Source organism: Zalophus californianus, chromosome Y (genome assembly GCF_009762305.2).
Source record: "Zalophus californianus isolate mZalCal1 chromosome Y, mZalCal1.pri.v2, whole genome shotgun sequence".
NCBI lineage: Eukaryota > Metazoa > Chordata > Mammalia > Carnivora > Otariidae > Zalophus > Zalophus californianus.
In genome coordinates, this window is record NC_045613.1 from 2699368 (window position 1) to 2711560 (window position 12193).

General features: G+C 36.8%; 1 protein-coding gene across 4 annotated transcripts in view; it reads right to left on the reverse strand.

The window, feature by feature from the left end:
- Positions 1 to 1166: 1166 nt before the first annotated feature.
- Positions 1167 to 12193, reverse strand: part of LOC118356612 (cullin-4B-like) — a 156308-nt gene continuing 145281 nt past the window's right edge. For 3 of the 4 annotated variants that reach the window (XM_035725878.1, XM_035725877.1, XM_035725881.1), the window contains 2 exons: positions 4373 to 4525; positions 1167 to 1375 (listed from right to left, as the gene is read on the reverse strand). In XM_035725878.1, coding sequence (XP_035581771.1) covers positions 1280 to 1375; positions 4373 to 4525 — 249 coding nt within the window. In that variant the 3' untranslated portion in view covers positions 1167 to 1279. The remainder of the gene's footprint in view (positions 1376 to 4372; positions 4526 to 12193) is intronic. The other variant, XM_035725879.1, reaches the window with a different exon arrangement.

Sequence of the window (12193 nt, forward strand, 5' to 3'; positions counted from 1 at the left end):
GAGAAAAGCAACTTCTCACATACAAGCATACTATTTTTAGGATATTAGCAGACTGTGAACAGAAATCATGTAGTTTAGAGGGAATGGGATGATATATTAAGGTGCTGATAGAAAAATGTTAACTACTAAGAACAATATATCTAGCAAAATGATTCTTCAAAATTCAAAAGTTAAGGCATTGCCAGATAAACAAAAGATGACAAGATTAACCACCTGACATGGTATATAAAATGCTCATGAGAGTTCACATTTAAAATGAAAGAACAATGAACCACAAGCAAAACCTTTTGAAAATATGCTGAAAAAGAAATCAGAAGGGAATGAAAATACTCTACCACAAAAAAAAAAAAAATCCATAAAACACAAGAGAAAGCAGAAAGGGAGGAAAGAAGGGACAATAAAGAAAAGAGCAATAGTAATTATTTTATATTTATAATTACTTTAGATGTGTATGACTTAAGTTCCCTAATTAAAAGATAGTTTCCAATTATACACTATCCAGAGCAGACATTTTTTATCTAAGGACACACAGGCTAAAAATCAAAGGATAGAAAACATGTTCTGTGCAAATGAGAACCTGAATCTTTTCAGGTAGTGACCGTCATATCTATTGTCACACAAAATAAAAAGCCAAAATCTGTAATGAAACAAGTGGTTAAAACAGTAAATTTCAAATTATATTTTACCACAATTATATATATGCATGTATGTGTGTGTTTGTGTCTGTACTTGAAGTAAATTGTTTTAAAGATGCCCCAAATTATTTTTTTATATTACAGGTAAATTTTAAGATTGATTATAAGCTGTAATATTAAATAATTTGCATAATAGAGGACTAATTTCGCCAGGAAAACCAACATCAGGACAAATAAGTCGCATTAATTCTTAAATTCAAGTAGAATTTAAACCATCCAGATGTATGATTAACTTTGCCATTTTACATTTAAATGTGTTTGGATATATGTTGCTGTATATGAAACTAATGCACATTACATGTAATGAACATGAGCTATACTGGAATGAAGGACAGCAAACAGTATGAAATATTCCAGAAAGTTTTAGATCATTAAGTACAATGTAAAAGTGACATTTAAAAAACTTAATTCAGAAATTTATATACTTTTAACAGAATGTTGATGAAAATTTTAATTCTGCATTTGTATTTTTAATGCATTGCTTTTATTCAAATATCAGTGCAACGTTTTACTCAATTAACAGGACCGTGAGGCACCTACTAGAAGTAGGTATAGTGTCAGATATTCAAATTAAGGCCAGAGCTTCAGGCAATATACTTGTACTGGTTTGGATTTTCTTTATCTCTTTCGATGTAGTCTCTGTCAATTAAGGATTCTATTCTCTTCTTCAGATCAGAAGGCTACAAAATAAATTATTAGAATTAGTAAAAATTAAATCACAGTATTTCCTATTCTCTCCTCAAATACAAAAAAAAATCACATTTTATATATCATATTTTTATTATTCATATTTCTCAGGAAATAATAAATTTCTTAACTAATCTAGACACACATAAGAAAAGTACTAAATAGGAATAAAGCACGATTAGTACATAAAGAATAGAATAAAAACATACCTGGACTGCATTTTGGAAAAAAAAATTATGCTTTCAATTTCTTTAATAACTTTGCAGGAAAAAGAAGTTATATTCATTAACCACTGCCATTAACAAAGGCTCTAGAATGCATAAGATAGCTAATACCTTAGGTACAACTCTCTATAAGGCACATGCTTAGTTAGCATGTAGAGATTACACTCCCTACAACGCACATTAAGGAAAGAAATTTCATAATTTACTAAAGTACAACAAGCACTCAATTGAGCCATGGGTAGAGAACCCAGAAAGACTTAAGAGTAAGTGTTTTTTACCTCAGGAAAGAAACAGCTTTTTTTTTTTTTAAGATTTTATTTATTTATTTGAGACAGAGAGAATGAGAGAGAGAGAGAGAGCACATGAGAGGGGGAGGATCAGAGAGAGAAGCAGACTCCCTGCCGAGCGGGAAACCCGATGCGGGAGTCGATCCAGGGACTCCAGGATCATAACCTGAGCCAAAGGCAGTTACTTAACCAACTGAGCAACCCAGGCGCCCAGAAACAGCTTTTAAATTTAAAAATAATCAAGAGTACAACACTGATAATGTAGCAGCACAGCTAAAATTTCCTTAGCATTTACTATACTTCAGGCCACTCTTTTGTCTTAATAACACTAGAATAGTTAATTAAAGTGATCATTTTCCATGAGGAAGCTGAGATAAAGCAAATTATGTAAACTTGCCAAGAGTCACAAAAAGAAAAAGAGATGAAATAAAGTACAATTGAAATCCTAGCCAAATGAAAAAAAAGAAAGAGAAAAAAGAAATTCTAGCGACAGGCTTCAGACCTTATGAGTCAACCATAAACAGTCTAGAAACTGATGTGTTTTATAGCAATTAAATTTTGATTATTTAGGATATACAAACTACTAACAATTTTTCACTTTATTTTAAAGATAAAATGCTGACAAATTACTTGAAGTTTTTTTAGACATTTTGTTTTTTTATTTTTTTTCATTTATAATATTTTTTATTATTATGTTCAGTTAGCTGACATATAGTACATCATTTGTTTTGATGTTGTCCCAAATAACAGACCAAGAGACAATGGGCTCATCCATAGACCTAATGGATATGGATGTAAGCAAGATGTCAGAAATAGCACGGTAACAGTTATGAAGATAATAGCTAGGCTGGAGAAAACCGTAATGGCAACATAGATTCTCTAAAGGCAGAAATAAGAGTTAATCAGGCTGAACTTAAAAATGCTATAATTGAGATGCAATCTAATCTAGATATGCTTACAGCTAGGGTAAATGAGGCAGAAGAATGAATTAGTGATCTAGAAGACAAATTGATAGAAAAAAAGGAAAATGAGGAAGCCTGGAACAAACATCTCAAAATCCATGAAAACAGAATTAGAGAAATAAATGACCCCATGAAACATTCCAATGTCAGAATTATTGGGGTCCCTAAGGGGGTGGAGAAAGAGAGAGAGGATTAGAAGATATATTTGAGCAAGTCATACCCAAGAACTTCCCTAATCTGGGGAATGAAACAAGCATTCATGTCCTAGAGGCAGAGAGGACCCCTACCAAGATCAAGAACAGACCAACTCCCAGGCATGTAATAATAAAACTCGCAAATCTTAGAATCAAGGAAACCATCTTAAGGGCTGTTAGGGGGGAGAGATTCCATAAGTGCAGAGGGAGGACCTATCCACAGAGACCTGGCAAGCCAGAAAGGGCTGGCAAGACATATTCAAGGTACTAAATGAGAAGAACATGCAGCCAAGAATGCTTTATCCGGCAAGGCTGTGATTTAGAATGGATGGAGGGATACACAGCTTCCAAGACCAGCAGAAACTGAAAGAATATATGACCACTAAGCCAGCCCTTGCAAGAAATATTAAGGGGGTTCTATAAAAGGAGAAAGACCCCAAGAGTGATACAGAACAGAAATTTACAGAGACAATCTATAGAAAAAGGACTTCACAGGGAACATTATGGCACTAAAATCATATCTTTCAATAATCACTCTCAACATGAACGGCCTAAATGCTCCCATAAATTGGCACAGGGTTGCACATTGGATAAAAAGACAGGACCCCATCCATATGTGTCTACAAGAGACTCATTTTGAACCTGAAGTCACCTCCAGACTGAAAGTGAGGGGATGGAGAATGATTTTTCATGCCAACAGACCTCCAAAGAAAACTGGAGTGGTTGTTTGAAATTTTTAATAATTATCTCAAAAAATTGATTCAAAAGCCTAAACTATAAGAACTGAACAAAGGAGCTGTAACCGTGTTTTTAAAAAGACCTCTCAATTTTTAAAAATGGTAACAAGAAATAATTTGCCAAATATTGCTATCTAATTTGCTAGACTGTAATATTTAATATGTCATCAAGATCAATCCTTATAAGAGGCAGAGAGAAAGGACTATCATAATTAGACCAAAGCCTTTTGCTAATAATTGTGAGGTATTCAGTTATAAGCAGTGGGAATAAAGGCAATTCCTGTATTCTGTAGAGGAGATACATCCTGGAAGAGTATCTAAATCATGGAGGTACAGTGAAAATATTTAAAACTGGATCATGAGGTTAATTTATTTTTCTTTATTTCTATTCTTTCTTTTTAAAATGCTACAATTTATTGTTTCTGTTTGTAAAATTGATACAAACAGCGTGTTACATGAAAACAATGGACGTGGATCACCACATTAAAAACTAATGATGCATTGTATGGTGACTAACATAACAAAATTTAAAAAAAAATTTTTAAAAAGTACTCAATGCCACTGACTTTTTGATAGATCTGTTTACCTTTAGTGTAAATTTTAGCTGGTTATACAATTCTGACAGAAGTACATTGTGGTTAAGTGTTTTCCTTATCTTCATAATACGAACAATTGCAGCATCAATCTGATATTGTCGGTCTTGGAAAACTCTCTGTGTGGTGGTAGTATGTTCCTCTATCTAATAAAAATAATTAAAAGATAAAATGACAATACATAAAATTTCAATAACCAAACCATTTATACAAATTAACAGTTTTAAAAGATTATTTTTGTAGAAATAACACAGTAACAGAAACATATATACAATTCATTTTCACTTTTAGTGGAAATCTTTTACATAGTATCATTTTTAGATTTAAGTTTGCATTGTCATCCTTAAATTTTAGTCAGTCTCCTTTTAACCAGAAAAACTGATAGGAAAGCATGTAGCCGTGATTTGTTTCCAGTTCTTTTAAGCGCACTTTGTCTTCTTTGGTCATGAACACTCTCTTGTAATTCTATATTATTATGTGTAATATATATATAATATATGATATTATTTATATTATAAACAAGATATCATGTTTAAATGTCATGCCGAAGACAAAAAGTAAAATTTATCTTGTACACATATATTACTCCATCAATAATTTATACAAGTTAAAGTTTTATTTTTCTATTCTACTTTACATTAAGTCATTTATTTTCAGAGACTTTCTCATTTTAGCTTTTGGCAATTATAAAAGGATATGTATAATAATTATTTTTTTAACTTTATCATATATTTTTAAAAACATTCAAACTGGCGCCTGGGTGGCTCAGTCGTTAAGTGTCTGCCTTCGGCTTGGGTCATGATCCCAGGGTCCTGGGATTGAGTCCCACATCGGGCTCCCTGCTTGGCAGGAAGCCTGCTTCTCCCTCTCCCACTCCCCTGCTTGTGTTCCTGCTCTTACTGTCTCTCTCTCTCTGTCAAATAAATAAATAAAATCTTTAAAAAGTAAAAAAAATAAAAATAAAAAATTCAAACTTCTAATTTCAAACATTTTCCATCTTTTCTTATATCCTAAATCTTCAACAGTAATCTTCCAAATGCTTTGAGTTTCCAGTTAGGAATATATATAATCTTTTTCACTGCCTCCTGGGATGGAAATTCCAAATAAAGCCTCGAAATCCTCAGAGCAAGACTAGCTTCCTTTTAATTACTCAATATTTTCTATATTCTTACTACTTCACAGTTGTATGTGCTTTCATCAGTATTATTTTTACTTAAATGCTCTTTCTACTTTTCCCATTTCAAAGATTATCTCAACTCTACGTTTTTCAAGTAGAGCTTTAAACATACTATCTCTAATAAAAATACCTTCATATATCTTCTATTCTTCAGACATACATTTTCTATTGAAGTGAAATCACAAAATATACAATTAACCATTTTTAAATTGTCTAAATGGTTTAAAAATTTAAAATATACAGTTGGCAGTATTTAAGCATACAATGTTGCACGACTACCATCTATCTCTAGTTTGAAAACATGTTCACCATCCAGAAAACGACCTATGCACATTAAGTAATCACTCTTCATTCCCCATGATATGGTTACCACTATTCTTCTACTTTATCTGTGGATTTGCCTACTTTTCAAATATAACATGGAAAGAATTATACAATAACTGGGCTATTATGTCTGGCTTCTTTCACTTAGCATAATGTTTTTGTACACAAATTTTTTTAAAGATTTTATTTATTTGGAGAGAGAGAGTGAGAGAGCACGAAAGGGGGAGGGTCAGAGGGAGAAGCAGACTCCCTGCTGAGCAGGGAGCCTGATGTGCGACTCGATCCCAGGACTCCGGGATCATGACCCGAGCTGAAGGCAGTCGCCTAACCAACTGAGCCACCCAGGCGTCCATGTACACAAAATATTTTTATACACATTAATGTTTTTTTACACATAATGTATGAAAGATCAAACTCATATCAAATATTTTCTCCAAGCACAATAGAATCAAGGTAGGAATCAATAAGGAAAGAAAATACATGGATATAAATAATAGACTCCTAAATAACCAATAGGTTAAGAACAAATCACTAGAAGGGTGCCTGGGTGGCTCAGTCCGTTAAGCATCCATCTCTTAATTTCAGCTCAGGTCATGGTCTCTGGGTCATGGGATCAAGCCCTGCATCTGGCTCCATGCTCAGTGGGGAGTCTGCTTGAGGATTTCTCTCCCTCTCCCTCTGCCCCTCCCCTCGCACATGTTCTCTCTCTCTGTCAAATAAATAAGTTAAAAAAAAATCACTAGGGAAACCAGAAAATGTTTAGAAATAAATGAGAGAATACAACTAAAAATAAAACTATGGAATAGTGTATAGGAGTGCTTAAAGGGAAATTTAAAGGTATAAATGCATGCATTCAAAAAAGAAAGAGATCTCAAATCAATAACAGAAGGAAATTGAAAAAAGAAAAAAACTGAACTCAAGCCACTGAAAGAAATCAGTAATAAAGATAAGATCAGACACAAACAAAATAGAGGATAAAATAGAGAAAATTGGAAAAATAAGTTGGTTCTTTGAAAAGATTAATAGAACAGGCAAACGTTATTACCAAAAAGAAAAAAAAAAGAGAGAGAGAGAGATGGATTTCTTTACCAGAGTCTTGCACAACTGGGGAAGCTGAGTAATTCCTCACCAGTCTCTCTCTCCACCATGGTAGACTGTGAGCTTTCTCTACCTGTCAGCTTTAGTGACTGGGTGATAATGCTATTACTGTTTGTTTTAGCCACTTCATTGCATTCACACTTGTTTTTTTCTTTGTTTTGTTTTACTATAATGGTGAAACTAACTTCTCCTTTGAAAACCGTGACTTCCACCAAGGCTCTTTTATTCTTAGGTATCTCTTTCAATACTTTTCCTTTTCCCCCCAGCAGTAAAGTCTGTCATTTGTGGTACTCTTGCTTGAGAGGGTGTTCTGTTTTTTTTTTTTTTCCTGATTCATCTTCAATCTTAAATTAGTGCCTGTGTCTTGCAGTGTTATCCCCTTTGTTGCGATCTTATCCCACCTCCATTGGTAAATATCTTCATAGTCTAAGTGTATGATGGTTTCCCAATTCTATAAAGTCAGAGAAATTTTCTCTTACATGTTCCCTTCTTAGTGGTTTTCACTATGTCAAAGATTTAAATATTTATTGTTTCTCCCTCAGTGGGTTTATGATTTTCTTTATGAAAGAAGAGTCCAAGTATTTCTTCAGTGATATTTGTGTGCCTTTTGAGACTGTTCCATAGAGGAGGGTTCTCTCCAGTTTCTTCTCTCAGCTTCTACTTAGTGAGGTTTATGAGGGAAAAGTGTCAAGTAAATTTGAACTCCCTTTTATTTTTTTCTTCTTTTTTATTGTTATGTTAATCACCATATATTACATCATTAGTTTTTGATGTAGTGTTCCACGATTCATTCTTTGTGCGTAACACCCGGTGCTCCATGCAGAACGTGCCCCTTGAATACTCATCACCAGGCTAACCCATCCCCCCCTCCTCCCCCCTAGAACCCTCAGTTTGTTTTTCAGAGTCCATCATCTCTTCATGGTTCGTCTCCCCCCCTGACTTACTCCCCCTCATTGTTACTCTCCTGCTATTTTGTTCTATTTTTTTCTTAATATATGTTGCATTATTTGTTGCAGAAGTACAGATCTGCGACTCAACAGTCTTGCACAGTTCACAGCGCTCACCATAGCACATACCCTCCCCAATGTCTATCACCCAGCCACCCCATCCCTCCCACCCCCCACCACTCCAGCAACACTCAGTTTGTTTCCTGAGATTAAGAATTCCTCATATCAGTGAGGTCATATGATACATGTCTTTCTCTGACTGACTTATCTCCCTCAGCATAACACCCTCCAGTTCCATCCACGTCGTTGCAAATGGCAAGATCTCATTCCTTTTGATGGCTGCATAATATTCCATTGTGTATATATACCACAGCTTCTTTATCCATTCATCTGTCGATGGGCATCTTGGCTCTTTCCACAGTTTGGCTATTGTGGACACTGCTGCTATAAACATTAGGGTGCACGTACCCCTTCGGATCCCTACATTTGTATCTTTGTTGTAAATATCCAGTAGTGCAATTGCTGGATCGTTTGGTAGCTCTATTTTCAACTGTTTGAGGAACCTCCATATTGTTTTCCAGAGGGGTTGCACCAGCTTGCATTCCCACCCACAGTGTAGGAGGGTTCCCCTTTCTCCACATCCCCTCCAACATCTGTCGTTTCCTGACTTGTTAATTTTAGCCATTCTGACTGGTGTGAGGTGGTATCTCATTGAGGTTTTGATTTGGATTTCCCTGATGCCGAGCGATGTTGACCACTTTTTCATGTGTCTGTTGGCCATTTGGATGTCTTCTTTGGAAAATGTCTGTTCATGTCTTCTGCCCATTTCTTGATTGGATTATTTGTTCTTTGGGTGTTGAGTTTGAGAAATTCTTTATAGATTTTGGATACTAGCCCTTTACCTGATATGTCATTTGCAAATATTTTCTCCCATTCTGTCGGTTGTCTTTTGGTTTTGTGGACTGTTTCTTTTGCTGTACAAAAGCTTTTTATCTTGATGAAATCCCAATAGTTCATTTTTGCCCTTGCTTCCCTTGCCTTTGGCGATGTTTCTAGGAAGAAGTTGCTGCAGCTGAGGTCGAAGAGGTTGCTGCCTGTGTTCTCCTTTAGGATTTTGATGGACTATTATCTGACGTTTAGGTCTTTCAGCCATTTGGAGTCTATTTTTGTGTGTGGTGTGAGGAAATGATCCAGTATCATTCTTCTGCATGTGGCTGTCCAATTTTCCCAACACAATTTGTTGGAGAGACTGTCTTTTTGCCATTGGACATTCTTTCCTGCTTTGTCAAAGATAAGTTGACCATAGAGTTGAGGGTCCATTTCTGGGCTCTCGATTCCGTTCCATTGATCGATGTGTCTGTTTTTGTGCCAGTACCATACTGTCTTGATGATGACAGCTTTGTAATAGAGCGGGAAGTCCGGAATTGTGATCCTGCCAGCTTTGGTTTTCTTTTTCAATATTCCTTTGGCTATTCGGGGTCTCTTCTTGTTCCATGCAAATTTTAGGAATATTTGTTCCATTTCTTTGAAAATAGTGGATGGTATTTTGATGGGGATTGCACTGAATGTGTAGATTGCTCTAGGTAGCATTGACATCTTCACAATGTTGGTTCTCCAAATCCATGAGCATGGAACATTTTTCCATTTCTTTGTGTCTTCTTCAATTTCTTTCATGAGTACTTTATACTTTTCTGAGTACAGATCCTTTGCCTCTTTAGTTAAATTTATTCCTAGGTATCTTATGGTTTTGGGTGCAATTGTAAATGGGATCAACTCCTTGATTTGTCTCTCTTCTGTCTTGGCTGCATATTTTTCTCGTTTAGTGCTCTGAAGATATCATGCCAGTCCTTTCTGGCCTGCCAGGTCTCTGTGGATAGGTCTGTTGCCAATCTAATATTTCTACCATTGTAGGTTACATATCTCTTCTCCCGAGCTGCTTTCAGGATTTTCTCTTTGTCTCTGAGACTTGTAAGCTTTACTATTAGATGTCGGGGTGTTGGCCTATTATTATTGATTTTGAGAGGGGTTCTCTGTGCCTTCTGGATTTTGATGCCTGTTTCCTTCTTCACATTAGGGAAGTTCTCTGTTATTATTTGCTCCAATATACCTTCTGCCCCTCTCTCTCTTTCTTCTTCTTCTGGGATCCCAAATATTCTAATGTTGTTTCATCTTATCGTATAACTTATCTCTCGAATTCTGCCCTCGTGATCCTGTAGCTGTTTATCTTTTTCTCACCCATTTATTTTCCATCATTTGGTCTTCTATATCGCTGATTCTTTCTTCTGTCTCATTTATCCTAGCATTTAGTGCCCCCATTTTTGATTGCACCTCATCAATAGCCTTTTTGATTTCGACTTGGTTAGATTTTAGTTCTTTTATTTCTCCAGAAAGGTTTCTCTAATAACTTCCACGCTTTTTTCAAGCCCAGCTAGTATCTTTAAAGTCATGATTCTGAACTCTAGGTCCGACATCGTACTAATGTCCGTATTGAGTAGGTCCCTGGCTGACGGTACTACCTCTTGTTCTTTTTGCTGAGGTGATTTTTTTCGTCGTGTCATTTTGTCCAGAAGAGAATAGATGAATGAGAGAGCAAAATGCTAACAGGTTAAAAACGTCCCCAGCAAATATACTGTATAGAAATCAGAAAAGACCTGAAACCAGGAGAAAAGAAAGGGAAAGAAAGATAAAAGAAAGAGAAAAAAAAGATAAAAACAAAAAGAGAACAATACAAAAAAAGCAGAATATGATCAGATATGATCAGGCTAGTGCATAGATCAGTGCCACACACTAGATTTTGGGCATATTTTGGTCTGTTAGAAAAAAATGCCTCCTAAAATTTTAAAGGAAGAAAGACATATATGTAGAAAATAAAGGTCGATACAATGAAGGGATGGAAGATGACTGTGAAGATGAAAATTATAAAAAATTTTATAAAAGGAATTTAAGAAAAGTTGTTTGAAAAAAGAAGATTTTAAAAAAAAGAAAAAAGGGAGAGAATGTGTTCAGGCAGGAGACTAGAACAAAGCCATACACTAGTGATTTAGGGTATATTTTGATCTGTTAGAAGAAACTGCATCTCAAAATTTTAAAGAGAGAACAACTTATATATATATATGCCAAAAATAAGGGTAACTATTATGAAGGGATAAAATATGACTCTAAAAATGAAAAATAAAAAGTTTTTTAAATAAAAGGGATTGATAAGATGTTGGTTGAAAAAGGGAAAAAGAAAAATTAAAAAAAAACAGTTAAAAAATTAACTTTGATGAACTAATGAATCATGGTAAAGCAAGCCATGAATTCTATGTGCAGTATTCCCCTAGCGCTGGAGTTCTCCTGTTCTTCTTGATGGGTAAACTTGGTCTTGGCTTGCTGGCTGTTCGTGCTGATCTTCTGGGGGAGGGGCCTGTTGCCATGGTTCCAAATGTCTTTGCCCGAGGTTGAATTGGCCCGCCCTTGTTGGTCTGGTTTAAGCAAGCTGCTCCGGTTTGTTCTCAGGAGCTTTTGTTCCCTGCAAGCTCTCGGTACAGGTTTGGAGGACCAGGGCGAAAATGGTGGCCTCCCAATCTCCACCTGGAGGAGCTGAGAACTTGGGGCCCCACTCCTCAGTGCGCCCCCAGAGAAAAGCAGTCACTCCCGTGTCCCCGGTCTCCAGCCACACTCCGTACTTATCTGGCCTGTGACTGAGCATTTGTATCTCTGGCACCCGACCCCGTGTGGAGTCTCCAAACCCAGAGATCCCTGTGGTGCGTTCCCACGCTGCTCCCCCTGGGGGAGAAAGGGGAGTCTCCCTGGCTCTGCCGCTTTTTGGGTCCCTGCTGGAGGAGCAGTGGTCTGACTGGGCCGCGGATCACAGTTTATGGCATCCCCGAGCTGAGAGCCACGCCTCAGCTCTGTCTCTTCAGCCGGCTTCCCCGCTCCGATACCTGGGAGCTCTGCCACACTCAGGCACCCCTGGTCTTTCTGTGAACCCGAGGGTCCTGAGAGCACACTGTCCCGCAAGGGTTTCACCTCCCGCTTAGCCACTGGAGCGACGTCCCTCAGCGGAGCCGACTTCTAAAAGTTCCGATTTTGTGCTCCGGGGCTCTATCACTTGCCAGAAGCGGCCAGCGGAGGCCCCCTCCCCTGCCATCTATCCTCCCAAATAGTGCCTGAGATTCACTTCTCTGCACGTCCTACCTTCCAGTAAGTGGTCGCTTCTCTGTTCAGAGAGTTGTTGCTACTCTCCTCTTCGATCTTCTGTTGAGTTTGTAGGTGTTCAGAATGGT